The 24,605-nt window shown below is 34.7% G+C and overlaps 1 protein-coding gene across 12 annotated transcripts in view; it reads left to right on the plus strand.

Annotated features, from left to right (window-relative positions):
- ATOSA (atos homolog A) overlaps positions 1–24,388 on the plus strand; it is an 87,252-nt gene extending 62,864 nt beyond the window's left edge. For 6 of the 12 annotated variants that reach the window (XM_030878728.2, XM_060294238.2, XM_030878726.2 and 3 more), the window contains 10 exons: positions 582–784; positions 1,065–1,190; positions 1,968–3,816; positions 5,940–6,059; positions 9,248–9,327; positions 10,044–10,152; positions 13,700–13,858; positions 18,717–18,785; positions 21,104–21,303; positions 23,343–24,387. In XM_030878728.2, the coding sequence (XP_030734588.2) occupies positions 582–784; positions 1,065–1,190; positions 1,968–3,816; positions 5,940–6,059; positions 9,248–9,327; positions 10,044–10,152; positions 13,700–13,858; positions 18,717–18,785; positions 21,104–21,303; positions 23,343–23,496 (3,069 nt within the window). In that variant the 3' untranslated portion in view covers positions 23,497–24,387. Of the gene's footprint in view, positions 1–581; positions 785–1,064; positions 1,191–1,967; positions 3,817–5,939; positions 6,060–9,247; positions 9,328–10,043; positions 10,153–13,699; positions 13,859–18,716; positions 18,881–21,103; positions 21,304–23,342 lie in introns of those variants that run through there. The other 6 variants (XM_030878722.2, XR_009562994.1, XM_060294239.1 and 3 more) reach the window with 6 other exon arrangements.
- Positions 24,389–24,605: the final 217 nt, after the last annotated feature.

The raw sequence follows: 24,605 nt of genomic DNA on the forward strand, positions 1-24,605 counted from the left end.
TTATATCCCTCCCCTTTTTAATGGGAGGATACTTTTTGCTATCATTAATGTTTTTGTAGAATACTGTTAAAAATATTTATTTTGATATGTAGCGTATAATTTGCTGTAAGGATTTTCCTCCCAGTTAGTCTCTTAACTGTAGTCCAAAATTTTAAACTTCTAAAAATGTTGTCTACTTTGAGTGTTTAATGAAAATGAGTTTTTAATATTTTGATCTTAGAATGAATCTTTCCTCTAATTAATGATGATGTAATTAACAAATGAGGCGAGGCTGGGCCATCTTGCGGCCTGTCAGACATTGGGCATGGCAGTTCTTTTTCCGCAAAATAGAGCAAAGATATCCTCCCCGGAGAAAATTTGCATCATAATTGTTGTTTGCTACTAATCCCCACACTCTAGAGCTCCTAGTGCTGATGCATTGTTTAATGAGGAAACCTAAATAGGCAGACAAGCCTGAGCTGAGCCCTGCAATAGGCAACTCATTTTCATACAGATGTCTGCTTTACAATTATATTTTTCAAATTTAAATATAAAATTGGGTGGGCTCTTGAGCCATTTTGCTTATCTCCATCTTCTCCAAGTGTCGCCAAGCCCGACGAACTAGGTCTGAGGTCGCATTATTGTGGAAGAATAACCTTCCAATCATGGTGGAAGTGATGCTACTACCAGATTGCTGCTACAGTGACGATGGGCCCACCACAGAAGGGATTGATCTAAATGATCCTGCAATTAAGCAAGATGCGTTATTATTAGAAAGATGGATATTGGAGCCAGTTCCTCGACAGTAAGTTGAACTGAGTTTGAAGTTGTCCTTTGTAAATCAGGTTTTCCATTACTTTCTATAAATTATTTTAATAATATATCATATCTTTGAGTCCCTCTATTTATGTAGTAAAATTTACATATTTAGTACTTATGTGACTTCAAATGACACTGGTAAATGCACTCTTATACTCTTGAAAGCACATGTCCTGAGTGATATGTTTATTTCAGCTTTTATCTTTCTAAAATTTAGCCATTTTGTACTTGTTGACATTTAGATGATGCTTTTTTACTTCCCTTAGGAGTGGCGATCGATTTATTGAAGAGAAGACTCTCCTATTGGCTGTCCGCTCATTTGTGTTTTTTTCTCAATTAAGTGCTTGGCTGAGTGTTTCTCATGGTGCTATTCCACGAAATATTATTTACAGGTATGTCTAGGGCAGAAAAAGGACAATGTGTATTCAGCTACAGTGGTTAGCTACTGAATGACATTTTACCTTTTAGGCAGTTTATATCCTTCATTTCTAAATATAAGTGGACAAAATTTACTGAAATTAAAAATTAAAAACTTTACTTGTTTTTCAAAACAAGTTGGAGAAATTTAGATATGACTCAATATGCATTTTGCTTCTTGGGTTAAATCTGGTGTAGAATAGTTTTCAGAGAACTTTTTAGCTTACTTTACAGAACTAACAATGAGAATGTACCACCATTATAAATAAAGTGGAAAAACTTTCTGGGTTGCTGAATTTCCATAATGGTAGACTTAATTTTTAGATCCTGAAAATTATAAACACACAGGCTGCTGAACAACTGTCTTAACTGTCTCTTTAGGCAGGTGGCCGTGAGATAGAGAGTATCTCTTAATCACCATGCGCAACAGAATTAGCTGAATCCATTTATTTAGTAGTAAATGGAAAGTCCTTTTTTCTGTTTTGACAACTAATTTTAAATTATAGTATTTTTGAGCTTTAATGCTTTAATAGAATAGTGCTCTTAAAAAGAAGATGGTCTCTATTCCAGGTATAATCTATTTATGTTGGTTTTGTTAGAATGACATGCATGGTAAAGTAGGTTAAAATAAAATCTCTATAGTAATTAATGCAAACAAAGGTAAGTATATGACTGTTTAACATTTTTTAATAACATATAATAATGATATGTTTTATAATCCATTGATTCCATTTTTTTCTGTGTGATTCTAGAATCAGTGCTGCTGATGTAGACCTACAGTGGAATTTTTCACAAACTCCAATTGAACATGTGTTTCCTGTTCCCAATGTGTCTCACAATGTGGCCTTGAAAGTCAGTGTTCAGTCCTTGCCCAGACAATCTAATTATCCAGTTTTGACCTGTAGTATTCACACTAATATTGGCCTTTTTGAGAAAAGAGTTCAAGACCATGAACTTAAAACCCATCAGCACCGAAATTCTACTGAAGCAGAGCAATGTGGTACAAACAGTTCACAGCGTCTGTGTAGCAAACAAACTTGGACCATGGCACCCGAAAGCATAATATTACATGCAAAAAATGGCACAACTCCAGAATATACTGCAGCTGTCAAAAATGTCAAACTATATCCGGGCACTAGTGGTAAATCTGACTATGGAACATCTCAAGGCAATATTCTGGGCTTCAGTGGTATAGGAGATAAAAAGTCACATGAAACATCAGTGAGAACTTTAAAATCGTTTTCAGTGATTGATTCTAGTGAATCTAGCCGCCAGAGTTCCTGGCAGTCAGTTGGTGAGACTAATCCTTTAATAGGCTCTTTAATTCAGGAGCGACAAGAAGTTATTGCAAGAATAGCTCAGCATTTGATTCATTGTGATCCAAACACTTCACATGTTTCTGGACATCCACTTAATACACAAGAATCTAGTTCACTTAATTCAAAGCTTTTCCGGGTTTCACAAGAAAATGAAAATGTGAGAAAATGTAAAGAAACGTTCTCCATTTCTTTTGGTAATCCAGCGCTCACCTCCTCAGAAGACACCAATGAAGGGAAAATTCGAGTAAAACCAGAAACTCCTCGAAGTGACACTTGCATTTCTAACGGTCTTCATTCTGATCAGTCTGTTGGTGAGATTAATCCTTTGATAAGCTCTTTACTCCAGGAGCGGCAAGATGTCATTGCAAGGATTGCTCAGCACTTGGAGCACATCGATCCAACAGCACCTCACATGCCCCGGCAATCATTCAACATTCAGGACTCCAGTTCAGTTCCTTCTAAAGTGTTTAGGAGTTCCTATGAAGACAGAAATTTGTTGAAGAAAAACAAGGATGACACCTCTGTTTCCATTTCTGATACAAAATTTTCCTTGTTAGATAACATCAGTGAAGGGAAACACTTAACACCTAATAAACATTTTAGTTCTTTTAAATGCAATAGTAATGTCAAGCCTTCTTTGAAACCTCAAACAAGAAGGAATCTGCATCGCAACAATCCTAGTGAAATCCAAAGTACATTTCAAGAGACACAGAACAAAGCCACTGGTTTAATGAATCCTTCAAATATGTCTCTTTGCAAAGAAGATAACTTAGATTTCACAATCAGATTGGAAAACACACTTTCTGAGTGTCAATTTAAGGAACAAGAAATTGACAATGAAATCAATAAACAGTATTCAAAATGTAACAGTATTGACAAACAGATTTGCACAAATAAGTATAAGGACAAAATAATAATAAATGAAAATTATAATCCAGAATCTTTTAACAATCACCAGTTTGATCATTCAAAAAAAAATGACTCGAAAATAAATGTTACTGTGTTGGAAATGTCTGGATATTTGAACAAACATGCAAATGAGTGCTCAGATAAAGACTCAAAAAAGCCTAAGTCATGCGAACAAAATACTCAACTTAATAGTATAGAAAATTACCTCAATAAAGATAGTGAAGGTTTCAAATGCAAAAAGCCAAACCAATTAAACAATGAACAGGATAAGAAAGAAGATCCGGTTGATGAAAAATCTCAAAACTGTTCTCAGAGGAAGAATATAAAAGACTGTTTGTTTACGTGTGAACGCCTGAAAAATAAAGAGGTATTGGTAGGTAATATCTAACATTTCAAATATAATCCTCAAACATTTGTTATGGTTTGAACTTTGTTTACAGGAGATCTAGTTAGGCCCAAGATGCCCATTATCTATAGAACTCACTGTCTGATATAATAAACATCCTTGTAAATAACCCGCCCACTTCGGAGCAAATGCTAGGTAAATTCTTCCTGTTGCCTTTTTTTGTTTATTTTAATACTGTGAACAGTTGCTGGAGAGTAAATAAGAGTCAGAAATGAAACTTGTATCATTAGCTTAAGGTACTGTTTGATAGCAGCTCTGGCCTAGTACAAGCAGTGTGCCCATTGTGTTATGCCTAGGAATACCTACAGTGAAATCACTGGGCTGTTGGTCAGAATACCCAAGTTTCAGTCCTGACAATTTGGTCCTTGAGTGAAGCTGAATAAATCACGTAACTTGTAAAACCCTCAGTCTCCTCGATTTTAAAATAAGAACGATGAATATCTTTTGCTTATAGTTGTGGTGATAATCAAATTATAGATCTTTAAACATTTTGTAAGCTTTTAATGCACTACCTAAATCAAAGATATTTAAGTTAGTTCCATTTTATTTGTCTACCAAATCACTTTTTAACTTCAGAAAATTATTACTAGGCTTAAATTTCCTTTATTTTTCCAAGAAGTATCACAAATTTATATCTCAGTTATATGGAAAACTACTTAACTGCCTCGATCCAAATCTGAATGACCTTGATTCATCTTCTTTATCATACAAATTAGTTTTGCCGGACATTAGAGTCTTAAAAGTATGCCATGTTTCCAATTAATATTTTTCAACAGACGATCTCTTTCTAACACATGGGTTTAATCAAATGACAGTTTCCAATTTCCTAAAACTATAATTGTCACAAAAACCTACCCTGGCCTTAAGAATACTAGCTTTTCACGATCCTTTCTGGTACCTAATAGGGAGACTTACTTTGACCATGGTATTTTTCAAGCCACTAAGATTTGTTTTTTCATACACTTACTTTAAATATAATTATATAGCATTTACTGGGTGCCCAGGCACTCTTCTGAATGTTTTATACATGCTGGCTTACTAAATCCTTTCACTACGCTCTGAGGTTAGGCGCTATTACTAACTCCAGTTTACAAATGAGAACTCTAGGCCCAGAGAGGTTAAGTAACTTGCCCAAGGTCATAAAGCTAGTAAATGGTAGAGCCAGGACCCCAATTATTCTTCTCTGATTTTTATTCATGTGTTTTTATGCATTTTTTATTTCTGGGTATAAATTTGCCATTTTAAATTCTTAAGAATTAGTCTATTTCTTATATCACTTCAAAAACATGATACTGTGACTGTGTTAAGTATATTTTAAAATTCACATTTAAATTTTTGTATCATGCTGTACCAAATTATATTTTCTGAGAATGGCTCTTGCTACTGACATAGTTTTATATTTTAGAATATTTTACTAATTTTTTTCTGTGAGTTTTTTTTTCACAGATTAAAAGAATTGAATATTAGCTTACTAGATGATAGACTGAGTTGTTTTTTTTTTAAATAAACTTATTTATTTATTTGTTTTTATTTTTGGCTGTATTGGGTCTTCATTGCTGTGCGTGAGCTTTCCCTAGCTGTGGTGAGCGGGAGCTACTCTTGGTTGAGGTGCAAGGACTTCTTATTGCAGTGGCTTCTCTTGTTGCAGAGCATGGGCTCTAGGCGCACGGGCTTCAGTAGTTGTGGCTCGTGGGCTCTATAGCACAGGCTCAGTAGTTGTGCACGGGCTTAGTTGCTCCACAGCATGTGGGATCTTCCTGGGCCAGGGATTGAACCCCTTGTCCTCTGCATTGGCAGGCGGATTCTTAACCACTGCACCACCAGGGAAGCCCAGACTGAGTTTTGATAAATATGTTGATAAGGCAATTGTGTTTGGACATACTTTTTTTAGAATATTTGAGTTTATTCATCATCTTAGAAAAAACTCTTAAACACTGTTTTTTGATTAAAGTGTATATATATGTGTGTATAGATAGTTATATAGGTTGTTAGCTTTACCACCAAGGATGTAATATCTCAGTAGATGTTAAGAATAAATCTAGAAACAAAAAATTTTAAATATTGCCATTAAAATCTAAATCTTTTCCTAGCAGAGAACTATACCACTTAAACACTCAAGTGTCTGGCAGAAACATAATTTTCATTCCTTGGATGGAACCTCAACCAGAGCCTTTCATCCTCGAACTGGATTGCCTCTTCTTTCCAGTCCTGTAAGTGTTTTTCTCTTACTTTATGTTTAGACTTGCAAAACATGTAAAATGTTTGCAAATCACTTTATCCAAATTTTAATTGAAAAAATTTAAATACCTTCAAAATAAATTTCTAGTGGGAAAACGTTTTAATTTTTGATACATTTAATAGCTAAATGTTAATATGGAAAAAGGCAGAAAAAATGAATAAAAATGAATTTATTGTATTAGGATTATAAAATTTCTCTGAAATTCTTTTGTCCAGCATATTAATTCTCACTAATGTAAAGAAAATACTTAGTGTAAAGTGGATTTTCTCTAAATAGATTTGTATCATAGTACTGTGGCTGGTTGACACCACCAGCTGAATCATCTGGGAATCAAATTTGTGGCTGTCTTTGACTTGCGACCTGTACAGTTAATCGTCTTATTTTGAGACGTTTCCCCACTCTACATTTACTAATAAATTTATAGATCTGAGTGTGATGGTTAAGAACCTCGCTTTGGCATCACGCTGACTTCACCCTAGCTGTGTGACATTAGGTGAGGAATATTGTCTCTCTGAGCCTCAGTTTCCTCATCTGAAAAACGGGTGATAATGTCTACCTTAGTGTTGGGAAGATGATTAGTATCATTCCTGGTAAGCATTTGATAGTCGCTAAAGCTGCCATTTCAGTTAAACCAGAGGTAAGCAGTCAATATCCTAGTAAACTAAAAACATGTTTATTTTTGCTATTGACATAATTTTTGTTTTTATGTGAGTTTTTTTAAGTAAACTCAAAGCATGCAATATCTAGCATATTTTCAAAAATTAATTCTTGAATAAGAGATTTAGTTTTAAATTTGTAACTTGGACCTTAGGTGTTTATTTTAGGGAAGTTGAATTCTAAACAATTTAAAATAACCCCAAATGTTTGACCTACGTATGAGGTGCTTTCAAAATGCCCAAGTGATGAGGAAAAAACTTACAGCATCATGCTGGTGTAAAAAGCACTACAGACTTCTGTTCAATGTGGTGGACTGAGTTAATACAAGAAGATCCTTCCTCCTTCCCAAACACAAAAATCCTGGACAAAATATCACACAACTTTTAAATACATAATATAGTGTAAGAGCAAGAAAGATAAATCTCCGAAACTAACTTGGGGCAAATTATGACCTTCTAGGATATCTAAATCTAATATAGTGCTAGGGTTTAATGCTCCTGCTGGATCAGGAGTCAGGTCTACTCCGGTCGTAGCTGGGACCTAAAACCAAACTCCATAAAGCCAGAAACAGGTGAGGACTGCCATTCTAGAAATGGGAGAAGAGAAAAGAAATCACCTATTTACTTAAGGGGTGCAATAGGAGGGATAGAGTAGATGGGAAAAGAAGCCCCCAAAAGAATTTGGACCTAAGCCTAAGTCACCCATGGTTAGGGGGTTCTGAATTTGTGCTATGAGAAAACATGAAACTATCCCACATCTATTACCCATGGCACCAAGGATTTATTTTCATGGAAGATAACTCTTACTGAGGATGATCTCAGGGGAATTAAAATTACAAAGCACCTTAAAAGAATCAGCAAGAAGAAGTGGGAAAATTCATATTTAGGAATGCTGTTATCAGAGCAACTTGAAAGAGAATCAGAAATAATTCTTTTTAAAATGTTTCAAGACAGGGAGATCATCTTGGTGCTTTGTGTCCATCTAGAGGGGTGGGATAGGGAGGGTGGGAGGGAGGGAGATACAAGAGGGAGGAGATACGGGGTTATATGTTTATGTATAGCTGATTCAATTTGTTATACAGCAAAAACTAACACAGCATTGTAAAGCAATTACGCCAATAAAGATTTTAACATAAATAAATGAATGAATGAGTGAATGTATGTTCCAAGAGATAAATGAAGATAAAGACAGGGAACTGAGATAAGAGAACATGTGGGATTGGAAAAATAGAAATTAAAAATATGAAAAATATAATTGAAGTGTACACACACGTGCGCATACATATACACATGGATTAAATGGTGGACTGGAATCAGCTGAATAGAGATTTAGTCAATGGAGAGACACGTATTAAGAAAGCACCTAGAATAAAGTGCAGAAAGGAAGAGAAATGGTAAAATATGAAAGAGCCCTGGAGGATAAAATGAGATGTTCAGTATAAGCCTAGTAGAAATTCCAAAAGGAAGGCTAGATGACATGAGGAAAATGCAGTATTGGAAGAAATGAAAGTAGAAAACTTTCCTGAATTGAAGACATGAGAATTTGGATTGAAGATTTCACATTAAGTTCTAACTCCAAAATATAGAATGGTGCGCTTGTACAACTCTCAAAAATATTGAGGTTTTTTAGACTTTCAGTATCATCTGTTTCTTAGTCACAAATTAGACCAATCACTCAGATACTTATACATATTTAACATTAATTCTAGAGACAAATCCGTCTAACTTGTATGTTGTATGTGATTTTACCTTTAATTTACACTTGGGTCTTTCATTTTTAGATTATTTTTAGCTAGTTGGTGGTTTGTCTTAAATGTAATTTGTTATACAATAGTGGTTAAAAATCCACAGTAGTATTTTTCAAACCTATTCTCTGTGAAGCCCCAGCCAGGGTTCTTGGAAATGTGCAGTCGGGTAGGGATGGTTAAAAGAACAGTAGAATTGTCAGGACCCCAGACTCCCATCGCCATTTAATTCTTTTTTTCCCCCTTTTATTGTAAAGCTATTAATCATTTATTCCTACCCCCTCAATACAGAAGTATATAAAGTAAAAAAGTAAAAGTCTTATTATGTTATATGTTGGGATTACATGTAAGATTTGGTTTTAGAAAAAACTGGTTCTGGTTCTTAAAAAATCAAAACCGAGGGAATTCCATGGCGGTCCAGTGATTTAGACTCAGCGCTTTCACTGCTGTGGCCAGGGTTCAATCCCTGGTTGGGGAACTAAGATTCCGAAGTGCGGTTGGCCAAAAAAAGAAAAAAATAAAAACCTAGTAAAAGTGCTTTTATTAATCATCTTTTTTTCCAAACTAGTTAATAAAATGAGGACATAGGGACAATATGTAATAAAGAGCATGATTTTAATAAGCTGTTAGGAGAGAAGTTTTATTATTTTTTAAGATATGCTTAGCTTTCATTTGAAAATTGTTCTGTCAATTCAAGAAAAAACTTATAGTCTTCTGAAATTCTTTTGAAACCTAACAAGTGATTATTTTAACCTTAGGTTCCTCAAAGAAAGGCACAATCAGGTTGCTTTAATCTGGATTCTTCATTACTGCATCTGAAAAGCTTATCATCTAGAAGGTATTTATCTTAAAATTCATTAGTGTATATGAAATAATCTTGCACAAAATTCTAGCCTTTCACAGTAAATAATGTTGACTCTGAAAATCAAACTTTGAACAGGAATCCCATTTTTCAGTTTATCATTTTCAAGATGATTTCACACATAAAGTTATTAAGGATGAGTGAGGGAGAAATTAAGATGATGAGTAACTAACTATACAGTAGTCATTATGATAAACAAACACATTGGTTTTAACATTTAAGTGGGTTTGTCTGTTTCTGGTCATTCACCTCCTCCTTTGTCTTATACTCCTTTGCAAAAAAGCCTTGGCAATTTGTTCCATGTTGACAAATAATACTCTCATCATATTCCTTAGTCACATAAGTTTGCCTTTGTATTCTAATTTTTAACTTAAAATGAAGATTGATATAGAAGACTGCATTACAATATTATATATTTCCAGTAGATGCTGCTATGTGATATGTTATAAATTCCACCTTGAAACCTAGGATGTTATTTATATTCTTTATCAAATATTATAACAAAGATTATAAAATCTAATCAGGAATTTAAAATGAGATATTTCATATCTTAAAATTTGGTTACATTAATTTTTTATTATGGTAGTTTAAGTAAAATTGATCAGATCCTCCTAATTTAATTTGTACAAAAGTGAATTAGAAAATACTGTTGTTAATATGTCCATTTGCTGATTTGTTCTTTTTTTAAATAGTCCTCGACCATGTTTAAACATTGAAGATGATCCAGATATTCATGAAAAACCATTTCTGAGTTCTAGTGCTCCACCTATAACAAGTCTTAGTCTCTTAGGAAATTTTGAGGTAATGTTTTTTGAAACTATTTTAAGAGTTGAAGTTTCCTAACCTAGACCCATGGTGTCATTTATGTCATTTGTTCTTAAAAAGGAAATAAATGGATTATATTTTTCTAAAGCCTTGAAATCACCTCCTTTCCTTTCCTTTCCCTTTTTCTTTTTTCCTTATCCCTTTTTCCTTTTTTGATTTCCCTTTTTCCTTTCCTTTTCATGAGAAGTAAAGTTGGGAGAATTGTTGGCAGTGACATTTTAGAATTGGGTAGCTGGTGGAGGAGATGCAGGACTTAGGTGAAATCAAGTTGGATGGAGGTATCCGTTACTCGAGCTGGAAAGTAGACTTGACCACACCTTCTTACCTGGTAAAACTGGCTCTGGGACCCAGGAAGGATGATGGTGGGCTGATAGCAGCTGATTCATGATCAAGGAGGCTGATTTTCAAAATCAAATAGTTCTTTGTACTATATTTGCAACTCCTCTGTAAATCTAAATTTATTATAAAATAAGATTATTTTTTAAAAATCAAATGGTTAAAGGTCTCTGATACATGTGCTGCTTTATTTAATGACTCTTCTACTTGGGATCAAGTATATCAAGGGTTTAGTTTTCTTCAATTAGAAAACAATCTTAAACATGAACCTGTAAATGACATTTAAAAAAATTTTTTATTGGAGTATAGTTGATTTACAATGTTGTGTTAGTTTCAGGTGTACAGCAAAATGAATCAGTTATATATATACATATATGCACTCTTTTTTAGATACTTTTCCCATATAGGCCATTACAGAGTATTTAGTAGAATTCCCTCTGTTACACAGTAGGTCCTAATTAGTTATCTGTTTTATCTCTTTTATATATAGTAGTGTGTATATGTCAATCCCAGTCTCCCAATTTATCCCTCCCCCCCTTTACCCCCCAGTAACCATAAGTTTGTTTTCTACATCTGTAACTCTACTTCTGTTTTGTAGATAAGTTCATTTGTACCTTTTTTTTAGAATCCACACATAAGCGATATCACATGATATTTATCTTTCTCTGTCTGACTTACTTCACTCAGTGTGACAATCTCTAGGTCCATCCATGTCACTGCAAATGGCATTATTTCATTATTTTTAATGGCTGAGTAATAGTCCATTGTACATATGTACCACATCTTTTTTATCCATTCCCCTGTCAGTGGACATTTAGGTTGCTTCCATGTCCTGGCTATTGTAAATGGTGCTGCAATGAACATTGGGGTGCACTTATCTTTTTGAATTATGGTTTTCTCTGGGTGTATGCCTAGGAGTAGGATTGCTGGGGCATATGGTACTTCTATTTTTTGTTTTTTAAGGAACCTCCATACTGTTCTCCATAGCGGTTGTACCAATTTACATTCCCAACAGTGATTTTAGGGAATTCCGTGGCAGCCCAGTGGTTAGGACTCCATGCTTCCACTGTAGGGGGCATGGGTTGGATCCCTGGTTGGGGAACTAAGATCCTGCATGCTGAGAGTTGGGGCTAAAAATATACATATATATATAAGTGTTTTTATATGTATGTGTGTGTGTGTGTGTGTATATATATATATATATATATATGTATGTATGTATGTGTGTATAAACATATATAATCACCTATGACCTTGCTCAACTTGCTTATTAATTTTATTGATTTGGAGGGGGTGGATTTTTGTATGTAGATTCCCACATCATCTACAAATAGGGACAGTTTTATTTCTTACTTTGTAATATGTATGCCTTTTATTTCCTTTTCTTGTAGTTTTGCACTCAGTAGGGCCTAACATGCATGCTAGTACAATATATTCGTTTAAAGTCACAAAAATCTGAATAAAGTCATAGACTACATTGGATCATTGGCCTTATCCATTAGCATTTTTGTGCTCTTTTTCTGAAATTTTCATACATCCTTAGAACATTTTTCTTATTTAAGAAACATTTATTGAGTACCTACTATGTGTCATGTTATATGCTAGGAATATAAAGCTAAATAATAAACTGCCTGCCTTAGAGAAGTTTACAGTCTGCTGGAGAAGTTGGACATATAAATAATCTATAAACCGAAGTAATTAGCACTGTAATAGAAATTTTCTCAGTCTCCATATATTTGTTCTCTCTGCTAAGGGACTGGGAAAGTTTTACTAAGGAGCTGTCATTTGAGCTTAGTTACAAAAGTTGAGTAGGAATTTGCCAAGTAAATTGTGTGAGAAGTGTCAAGGGATTCTAGACAAAGGGAGCTACATGTGCAAAGGCATATGTGTAAAAGTAGTAAAAGAGCATGGTGATATTGAAAAGCATCATCCAGAACTGGAGTATAAGACTGCGTGCAAGTGAGGAGAGCTGTGGTAAGAGATGTAGGGTGGGCCTTACATACCATGCTGTGAATATTTGACTTCATCCTGTGGACATCAAGAAACACAAAGTTTTTAACCTGGTGGGTAACGTAAGACTTTTTTTTTTTTTAAAGAAAAACTCTGGCAGTAATACAGATGATACACTAAAGATGGAATAACTAATTAGAGAGTATTGCATTTGTTCAGAGGAGAGGTTATGAGGGTTTGAGCTAGGTTACTGGTGTTGAGAGAGCTGAGGCTGTGAGACTGAGAGGTCCCATCAGCAGGGTATGGATTGGATTGATTGCAGGGCAGGAGGGAGATACAGAAGGCTCGTTGTAACATAGGTCTCTTGGTCTGGTCTTTTTGACACGGGACTTGAGAATTGCTGATGCCACTTTCAAATTTAGACTCATGAGGGCTTGGAGTGTTTCTTTTCAAAGAATTACTGAATCAAAGAAATGTTACTCACATTTCTTGATGTATGCATATATATGTTGATATATGTATAGGAAAGAGAGCTTGTGAAAGGTTTAACATGTTTCTCATACCTGGAAAGATAAACACTAAATTGTTAAAAGTGGTTTCCTCAGCAAATGAGCTTGGGAGAGATGGATAAGGAGCTTCTCTGTTGTTTGTATTTATGTACTTTTAAATTTTTCCCAATGTGTGTTTACTGTTTTTTAAATTAAACTAAACAATAAAACATATGTCACATCCAACAACAATTTTTAAGAGGCAGTTGTTTTTCAGTTAAAGTTATGAGTACTTGGCTTTCTGTTTTGATGGAACTTCTGTATATGACCTATTAACAAGTTTTCAAGTGCTTCTCTGTGGCTAACAGTAGAAATATACTCTGAGGAATAAGAAAATTTCTGATATTTTACCTGCTCTGGTAGAGTATATTTTCTTTACAGAGATAAGAATAACTCATTAAACCATTATATCAAAATAATGGTGAAAAAAAATAATGGTGAAGTTCAAAGATAGTTCAGTGTGGGTTGGAATAGTAAGGAGGCCAAACTTTGTAAGGTGGTAGAAGATTGATTTGGGAGGGGGTTGATTTCAGGTCAGATGAACATTTGAAATGAGGGCATGGCAATGGCAGCGACCACTTTTGTAGTGCCAGAAAGCATACTAACATATTTCTTTAAATAGAAAGAAGGAATGAATGTGTTAACTTTTAAATTTTATTTCTTAAAAATTCTTTTATTTTGCCTTCCAGGAGTCTGTCTTGAACTATCGTTTAGATCCTCTCGGCATTGTTGATGGCTTTACTGCCGAGGTAGGGGCAAGTGGTGTTTTCTGCCCCACTCATTTGACTCTTCCAGTTGAAGTGTCATTCTACAGTGTTTCTGATGATAATGCTCCCTCTCCTTATATGGCAAGTATTTTTAATTGTCTTCTTCTGCTAAAATCAACCATCTTAATGACAAATACCTTTAAGTTTAAAGAGATTTAGTACTACTTTGGTGCAATGCTTGAAAATATAAAGCATTTCCTAAGAGGGGATTGAAGGCTGCATAGAGATGAATATGCCAAAATAACACCTCACAACTTCTTTCTGAGCAAGCTCTAATAACAGATATCCTCTATTACATTTGAGGATTGTGCTGAAAATTTACTTGTTTCTATGTAATATGAAAAAATGATAAAATTTTGATTAGTGACACTGTGATTCCATATCTTGCTGAGTTCACGCAGATTCTCAAGTGCTTACTGGGCACTCTAGTCCTAACAGTGTTGCCTTCACCATGATCCTCATCTCAGTAGAGTTTAGGTAAAGATTTGGTGACGTACGGCTTTTGTGATGCGCTTTCACCCCCTTTCTCCTGTTTGGTTTATCTTTGGACCATTCTTTTTCCAATCCTAGGGTTCTTTAGAATACTAGCTATTTCTGACTCCATGCCAATGTTTTAGTGGAGAGTAAAATAGCTAAGAGGAATAAGAGCACTGTCTTGAGCCTTAGGATCCTATAATTTTATCTTTCCCATCTTTTATTCCAGTGGATTTGAGGATGAAATAAGCCCTCAACTGCAAAAATGATACCAAGTCCTGGTGTGTGATTACTATCAGCCCTTTTCCAAAAGACAAGTTAGTGGCTAGCAGTGCAAGTCTGTAAGAAGTTTACATTGATGGTATAAAATATGGAGTCAGATCTGGGTTTTTATGTTAGGTCTTACTTTGAGAAATACAAATTGCAGTAGGCATAGAAATATACAGCTCTGGTCTTGCTACTTGAATTTCCTAACTTATCTCCTGACCCAATTGCTTCCTTTCTAATATCCCTCTCCCCCACCTTCTAGGTTCCTCAAGGACATTAGCAGCAATGTCTTTTGTTATTAATAAAAACTATGAAAAGCAAATTCTGCATAATTGAGAAACAACAGAGGAAGGGAAGTTACAGTTTTTTAGGGACCTAAATGCAGTCTACTCATTATTGATGTAGTTTGTTCACGGAAGGTTGTTAAGCCTTATTCCATTCTAAGGGTGAAATTTTAATCAAGAGTCTGATTGGTGTTTCATACTTTGATCTAAAAAGCACAGTGGTGTCATTTATTCAAAGTTTTCTTTTTTCAATAATAATAACACTTGTGGGTCATAATTGTAAAGATGCATAACAGTGGTTGTTATAAAAAACAGAGGCCCAGTTCTTCACAAGCCTACCCAGTTATCACATATACCACTTGTTACTCATTTACCATAGTAAGATGTATCCACTTTCCAGTATAATTTTGAAAAAATAACTGTTAATTTTAGATAATAAAATGGAAAATATCATTGAGATAAGCTCAATACCAGAAAAAATGTGTATCTTACTGGAATGCTTACAATATTAGAATATAGCTATAGGGCTTCCCTGGTGGCGCAGTGGTTGAGAGTCCGCCTGCCGATGCAGGGGACATGGGTTCGCACCCCGGTCCGGGAAGATCCCACATGCCACGGAGCGGCTGGGCCCGTGAGCCATGGCCGCTGAGCCTGCGCGTCCAGAGCCTGCGCTCCGCAACGGGAGAGGCCACAACAGTGAGAGGCCCGTGTACCGCAAAAAAAAAAAAAAGAATATAGCTATAAAGATGGCCATTCTGCTTTACTGGGACATCAAGAAGTCTCATTAGTTTCAGGTATTCTATTGGCACATGGTAATAAAGAATGGAAAGATAAGATCTGAGGTCATTAGTGTACAGAGTCCCTGATGACCATTGGGATGAGTTAGAAACAAGTAAAAGAGTGAATTGGCTGAAAGTCAGCTCAAAAAACTATCTTTGAGTGAAATTCATGAGCAAGAGGTAATTTGAACTATGCTTTAAAAAAGCAAAATAACATTAATTCTTGACCTTGGTTGACATCTAAAAAAATAAGGATTAAGAGATAAAGGATTTAGGGGGAAAGTGGGGGTCGGGGGTGGGATGAACTAGGAGATTGGGATTGACATATATACACTAATATATGCAAAATAGATAACTAATAAGAACCTGCTGTATAAAAAATAAATTAATTAAATTAAATTTTAAAAAGAGAGAGATAAAGGATTTTATCACTCTGTCTCCAGAAAGCACACACAAATGATCACAGATTTTGAATAAATATTGAAAAGAGTCTAAATTAGGTTAAGTTAGTCTATCCTTTAAGAATCTTTTTCTTACTTTTCTCTGATAATATTCTTTAATAAATTTTCCAATATGTAATTGTTTTTACTTATTAGGAATGGGTTCCCTTTACAAATGACCCAGTCCAAATCTTAGACCACAGATCTTTCCTACTGTAAATTAATCAAATTAATCTTATTCGGTAGGGAGTGTTATTTGTATTTTGGTAGTTTAGTCTGTTTTCAAAGGTCTGATCATGTTTTGATAAGATAGTACATATCACAGACCAGTGGAGCTGAGACACCAAACCCCTATTTGTTACTCTAATAATAACCTTGGGACCTCTCATGACAAATTATACAAATGACTTGCAAGGGTGAAATTTTAGCACAGAGAATTCTGTCTTTGTGGAGTAGAGATAGTACAGGGCTTTTCATTAAATAATTCCTTTTAGACTAGCTCAAAGCCATACAAATGTCTCTCTCCAATCCTATGTCAGTAGTAAAAATGTTCTCCAAGTGTTACGTAATACGGCAACATTTCACTGTTTAGAAACTATTGCACGGTGGAACCAGGCAGAAAGATCTAAAGCAGTTTTGCCCGTGGCAAATTCATGGTATGACTTGCTTTATGATCATATTAACAGCACTATATATTTTATATTTTTTCTTCTATTTATAATTAACGAAATTAAGATATACCTCCTTCAGTTTTACTTAGCTTTGCATATTCTCTATTCCCCAGTCACTTGAGAATTTTTTGTGTAAGATTTTGACCAAATTTAGTTCATCTTAATCTACCTATTCCATCCTAAAATGCCAGAAGAAAATGTATTTTTCTTCTTTATGTTAAATACAGTAACTTTCTAGGTGGAAATATTAATATGCCAACCAATTAAAATAATGAAATTTTAAAAATAATAATAAATTTAATAATAATACAAATAAAATTCCAAATACTTTCCCAATCCCTTCAAAATTCCTAACTTGCCATTGCCAATACTAGTCTTATATTGCTTAGAAATTATTGTTGTAAAGTGTTGCCTTAAACTTTGAGGGGTTTTATCCATATTCTTTCTTTATAAATTGATTTAGTTACTGTTATTATGTTCTAAAATCTATTAGAGTTGTATTGTGTTAAAGGAAGTAAGTGTAGGCTTGGTAGTAGATTTTCCCTCACCAGTTTTCTTATATATATTTAGCGGAGGATGGCAAGGAAAAACAGTAATATATTGCCTGGAGCAATGTGATTAGAAAGGTAGCTATTATTTAGATATATTCTGCTTTTTCTTTCTGGAACTAGGAAGAAGAGGAGCATTATATACCATAGCATTTTTTCATGTAGAGAAGATTGTAAGAGAAAAATTATTAAAACTTCATTACTGTGTTGGTTAGGGATGCAGTTTGTTGATATGCTGTTTTCATGCTTTAAATGACCATGTAATCATATTTGTTAAGAACCACATATGTCTTTTCAGTGCCCATTTCCATGAACATTTCCCATTATTAACGTATTAATTTAATATTCTGATTGTCAATTGCTGTTCACTTGGAGATTAGGTATTCACATATTAGAGTCTGGCCTTCCCTTTTACCTTTGTCCACTGCTTTCTACCCCCCACCGCCTCCCCTGGTCTGTCTTTCAAACCCAACAAATGTTGCCTGATGGGACAGTCCTGTTTTATATTTACTTTTACATAAGGTTGACACATTTTGGCAGGTACAGTGTAAAATGATGGGATATGAGTTGTAGAGCATGCAATTATTCTACTTAACTACTCAAAAGAAAACTATTCACCCAGTTAAATGAATCAGCATTTGTTTCTTAAAGCCACCTAAGAATTAAGTATCACAGTCACCACCTGTAGTAATTTGGTCATCCTGGTTATCTAGAAACTTTCACACATTCAGTCTTAGCTTCCCGTGTTTTAATTTATACTGTTCGTCATTGTTTCAACTTCTGCAGTGATTACAGCATCTTTCTCAGAAAACTATTTTGTATAATATGGCAGTGCCTCTCAAACTTTAATGTACATATGATATCATCTGGGGAATCTTGTTAAAATGCAGATTTGATTTGGTAGGTCTGGGGAGAAGCCAGAAATTATGCATTTCTAACAAGTTCACAGGTGATGCTGATGATGCTGGTCTGTCTCTAGTCAGAAGTCCATATGTGTATATAACAACTCAACTTTCTGACTGAAGAATTGACTTCATTTTTGGGAAAGACTTAGGATCAGTCCTCATTCCTGAGTTTCTGTATGTCCAAAGACCAATAAATTGTTTTGCTTCATTTCCCTGCTCCCACATGGTACAAGAGAATAATCCTGTCATCTCCCTTTATTTCCTTTTTAGTTAAAGAACTTCTCACTTCTATATCTTATATCTTAATATTAATTTCAAGCAGTATGGTCATTGATGTTATGTATTGTTTATTGAAGCATCTCTTGGAAGAACAGTAAATTGTTTCCTAGTGAGGTGGGATCCTCACTATTTCATATTCATAGAATGTATCTCTATTAATTCAATGTGAATGTTTTTCCATACAAATACAATTCTGAAATGTTAGTAATTACATGATTTATTATTCTTATTTTAGTCTTTTATGTATATATATGCATCAGTTTGTACTCAGTTTGTCTTCTTTTATTTCAAGGGTGTGATTACTTTAGAGTCCCTTGGTAAAAGGGGTTATCGAGTACCTCCTTCAGGAACAATACAAGTGGTATGTGTTTTATAGCCTACAATTGCAATAATCATTCTCTCACATACATATAGAACTTAGCCCTTTCTCCTGCTACTGCTGCTGCAACAACTTTGGTAAGTAACAGTGGGGCTGCAGCTTTGTTTGGAGTTTCCCTGCTCTGCCTCAGGAATGACCATTTGGGGACCTCCATAAAAGGAAAGCATTAATAAGCTAATCAAGGTGAATGCTTTAGAAAAATAGTGTATGACAGTCAACATAATTTAAATAGAGCTATTTTCAGTATAATTAGAATTTAGATTACCAGTACCTTCTACTTAATATAATAAGCCGGACTGAGATTGACCTATGTAAAAGGAGACCCCAAATATTAGTATTGCTTTGTCAGGGAAACATGGGAAGCAAAATTATATTATCCCTACTGTAATAATTTCTAAAATTGATTTAATGAGACGGTTACACAAAGCAGAAATGCAGTCCGACAGATGTCAGGGCAAAGAATGCCTCTTTCCTTTTGGTCTAGGTGTAGATCTAGTTTTGGCTTAGGAGAACTCTTCTAGCCCAGAGCAGTAATCCTTCATCATCCTTGATCTAGGGTTCTCAGAAGAGTAATTTTATATCGAGGCCAGTTTGTGATTGAGTTCATCTCCAAGTCAGACCCAGGATAATCCTGTAAGCGCGCAAGTCTATTACAGTGTTGGCTCTTGCAACTCTTGGAAGGAGTCTAGCTGAGATTTGTCAACTGTACCTCAATAAAGCTGAAATTAAAAAAAAAAAAAAGAGTCTAGTTGAGTTCCTCACACTAAGGATCTGGTCTAATCCAGCAAGCCTTTTGATGACCTTTGGCTTCAGTGTGATCAGTGCTTCGAAGGACCACTTTTACTCATCTTCGTTGTTCCAGTATAGCGAAGAGTCTGTACATTTGTTTATTTCGTATCACACAGGAATGAAACATAGTACTAGGCAATATATATGCATGTATGTATTGCAGTATGTACATACGTATAAATTTTACCAAGGAAAAATCACTGCATTTTAAAGTAAGATTTTTATGTTGAATGTATTTCTTGAACTAAAAGAGTGATCATCTTCTGATCTCTTGCCTCTGGCTCTGTAGTGCTTGTGAAAGTGTGGGTCACTGGAAAGCTAGCTATCAGGTGTCATAATAATGAGGCAGAAACCCAGAGGCAGCACATTTACCCCTTGTTTGAAGACTACCAACTCTACTGGCTATTTTAAATCTGAAATTTGGATATGTCTTTCATTCCTTGTATAAATTTAATTATGTATAAACATGGCTTGAACTCCTGGCTTGCTAGTTGTTGTGGTTGTTAAATGTATTATTAGCCTTAATCTTAAGACTCACTAGATTTCAAAAATTGGATCATAATATTGATATATTTCTCATTTTGATTCAGTGAGTGATGTCCAGTGCCACGGATGAGCTTCTGAAAGCATGGGCACCAAGTTACCTATTGATGTGTTGGTAATTTGGTTAAAGTCAAATCAGCAGCTTGGAATTTTGTTTAAAAATTAGTACTTTAAAAAATAATATTCCTTCAGTTATTAATGGCCAAGTAGCAACTGAATTTAATTTCAGTCTATTATGATATTGATGATGATTAAAAAAAAAGTCTAGTGTCACTGCAGTGTTTGAAATGAATCCAACTGTGAGAACATGAAGTATTACTTAGCCTACTTTGTAACTAATAATAATGAACTTTATTTTCTAAACCTGGAAAAATTTCCAAACAAGAAAAATTCTCTTTTTTGAGAATATATTTTAAATTTTATAATAACCATATGTACCTGAAACATCATATCAAAGTCTAGTTTTACCAAGATTTTATTTTTTTATTTAAAAAAATTCTATTTATTCACTATTAAAATGTGAGGAAAACTAAAATTCTATTTTGAGCATTTTTCAGTTGACTTATTTTAATAAAGCTAGTGTTTGAAGTAGTTGAACTGGAATGCTTTAATTCAGTGAAGGTGTATTTTGCTTAGTCTAATGGAACCATTTCTTAAAATATGAACAAGAGTAAATGTTATGTATTATCTATTATTAATATGACATTTGTGACTAAAGATTTTGATTTGTTACAGGAGTTTTTATTTCTTTTATTTCTGTAAATAAAAAATCTAATTGAACCATTAAAAAATATTGAATATCATTTCATAAACTTCTGAAATTTTATTAACTTTATTCCCCCAAACTGAATTATATCCACTGGGATTAATTTATTATTGAAAAGCCTATTTTATTATTGGCACAATCATTTTGAATCAAATGAACAAATCACTGTTTTTAAAGAATAATTTCTATATTGTTTCTTCAGACCTTATTTAATCCTAATAAGACTGTGGTGAAGATGTTTGTTGTGATATATGACTTACGAGATATGCCAGCCAATCATCAGACATTCCTACGACAAAGAACTTTTTCTGTACCTGTTAAACAAGAAATGAAGAGAAGTGTTAATAAAGAGAACATCCGACATACAGAAGAACGGTTATTACGCTACCTCATACATCTGAGGTAATGTTTCAAATGAATATGAAAATACGTTACTTTAGAAGAAAACTCTAAAATTTTTAGTTTATTTTTAAAAACTGTCATTCTAACTAGACGAGTACCCCTTGGAATTTGCTTAACTTCGACACTCTTTATGATAGGCCAGGATGCAGAAAACACATGGCATATCTTCCTTCAGTCATTACTACTTGTTGAATTAGGGGAGTTTTCATTTATAGCTGTGTAATGGAAACTATGTTATAGCAAAACAATGCTAATATATCTGGGGGAAATGAAACACAGTTGTCTAAACCCATGCTGTCCAATAGAATTGTAATATGAGCCATATATATAGTTCTATATTTTCTAGTAGCCACATTAAAAAAAGTAATAAGAAGCAGAGGTTTAATATATTATATTTAACCTAACATATTCAAGTGTTATAATTGGAATATGTAATCTATATAAAAATTATTAATGAGATATTTACATTCCTTTGCTGTACTCAGTTTGAACTAGCCACATTTCAGGTGCTCAGTAGCCACATGTGGCTTGTGGCTGCTGAGTTGGACAGGGAAATTCTTAACTTTCATTTATTCATTCATTTATTCAACAAACATTGATGTGTCCGGCATGCTTCTAGACTCTTGGAAACAGCAGGGACAAAATTTCTGTTCTTATACAGCTTATATTCTGGTGATTCCATTAGAAATATATTTTCCTCAGACTTTTACTACCCAGCTAATAGCTCTAGGTTGTGAGAAACCATTTGTTTGCTCTTGAGGTCCATGCTTCCAGCATCATAGGGTAAGGTTTTTAGCCCTGAAATCCTAGTGTAGTTCTTAAGATCAATGAGCAAGTGTATTGCTTAGAAGAGAACTCAGTAGCCCTTTGCCTGTAACTCTATTCCTAATAATAATTTTCTGATGTTGTTCATAAGAAGTCCTCAATCACATCAGTGACAGTAATTCATCTTAGCTTAACTGCTTACTCCAAGGAGCCCTATTCATCAGGAGGAGGTAACTTCAATCTGTTACAACAGCCTTAGCCATATATAACCAACATTCGCCAAAAAGTCAACTATCCCAGCTTTTGTCATCTCCACATAATGATTAGATACCTTAAATGCTGTGAAGAAACTGCTTTAGAAGGCATGGCATAATTCCCAAAGCTCACCATGTTCTTCTTCAGATTGAGAAGGTGAAAAACTGCAGAAAGAATCAAAGAGTGAGCCAGTCTGAGGTCTGCTTTAATATATACAACTGACCACCAGATTTTTCAGCTAATTTGGGAATAAAATCCACAAACCCAGATATTTCTGCTATGCAAAGGGAAAACTAGAGAAATTAACACTAAAGGGTATGTTTGACTATCTGCCAGTTAAGTTTATGTGATTAAAGCCTCCAACCCCCTGTATTATGCTGTAAGCTGTTAGCAGAGGATAGAAACAGTTCCATATACAGCTTTGGTAACCATTTTCATTTCACTGCTAACTTTCCTCTTGGTTTCTAATGATGATTAGGTTTTATTTAGCTAGCCACTACTGGTGGTAGCAGTCCTTTCTCATCCTGTGATTGTCTCAAAACTTGATAGTTTTCTGTGGTGACTTTCCAAGTGTGGAATCCATTTTAATGTACTCAAAATTGTAGGAGGGCAAGTTGTGTGAAATGGGTCATTCTTTGTAGCTAGAAGATGCCCAAATGTAGTGTAATTGGCTGACGTGAACTGAAAGTGCATACTACAGGTAAGGAAAGGTGCATGTGCTGTGGTGTCAGGGATGTAGAGTCAGATTGCATGTGAAACCCAGATTTACAAAAAGAAGCACCTCTGTCATTGTAAGAGGGGAAAGGGAGTATGGAATGTTTAGGGATAGTGAGGGAGAGGCACTGAAATAGCAGCAAGTGCTTTGGCAATATAAGACTTTAAATATCTTGTTAAAGAGGCACTGTTAATGTTGTAGCAAGACTAATCCTTCCTGCTTTCAAAATTTAATTACTCAGGTTTGTTTGTTTTAAACACTAATTCCCTGAAATGAAGCATCATTTTGTTGTTTCTTTGTTTAGGTTCCAGAGTTCTAAATCTGGAAAGATCTACCTCCATAGAGATGTACGGCTCCTGTTCTCTAGAAAGTCGATGGAAGTTGATAGCGGTGCTGCATATGAACTCAAATCTTACACTGAATCGCCAACAAACCCTCAGTTTTCACCAAGATGTTGATAAAGAGTGACAATTTAAAGTATTTGCTCAGTACCCAAGTTTGAAAGTAAAAAATAGCGTAGAAGGGAGTGTACCAAATTAACAAGCAGGAGAGTGGGTCCTCTCCTGTTATCCTGGACCAGTTTTTATGAAAGGATTCCTGGGATGAGATCCACATATTCCAAGGAGACTGGAAACACTCATGTCCTAACCCTTTTTGTACTGTCGAAACCACTTCACTGGACTTGTTGCAAGAGCAAACCACCCCCCATCCCCCCACCCCTGCCACAGTTAGATTAGCGTTTACACGTTTCGTTTCTCAGTTATTTAATATTTAATGTTTTCCTTACTACTCAAGTGATGTTTGTCTTTAGTGTTCTAATGTAGCACAAATCCTATGTAAAATCATACTATGTATTTTTGACATTAATGTTGAAATCTGAAATATATGCACAAGTCTTTTAATTTTGTGTGATGTGTTTTAAGTACTATTCATTTAAGTTATTGAAAATGAGAATGAAATGTTGAGCTTCTTTCAAGATTAACGCACTATGCAAGCATGTGTACTTTTTATATCTCCCAGGTTTAGTTTTTACAACACCCCATCCCGGTTGCTGTCTCACACAATAGTCCTTTAACATGCTGTATCAGCAGTGCAACACGGAGTAAGCTGCTTCACACTCCCTTAGCAAGTTCAGATCATCATGCCCATTCATATTCCTTCTAGAATCCCTTATCCCCAAAACAGTTCTATTTTTTCCTTAATCACTACTACAAAGGCTTTACGTTAAATTGCTGTCCCATTCTAGAAAACTTTTGCAAATTGTTAAAAGAATATGTACTTTGAAAACAAATTAGTATTTATATTGTAAATATATGCAAGAAACAAAGAAATGTGTATTTGGCTTTTATTTTTAGATGAGACATTTATATGATTGAGTGAATTTCTGGTACCGATCAGACAGTTTCTATTCTAGCTTTACAGCTGATAAGAGGGGAGAGATATCTTGAGCCTTGTACCAATTTATCACTTTCTCATTCACAGTCACATGGAAGGCATTTGGCAACTGGGAAAACACTGAGTAAAGGAACATGATTGAGCGCATCAAAAGTCTTCCCGTCCATCCCCC

The sequence above is a fragment of the Globicephala melas genome, chromosome 2 (genome assembly GCF_963455315.2).
Source record: "Globicephala melas chromosome 2, mGloMel1.2, whole genome shotgun sequence".
NCBI classification, from domain to species: Eukaryota; Metazoa; Chordata; class Mammalia; order Artiodactyla; family Delphinidae; genus Globicephala; species Globicephala melas.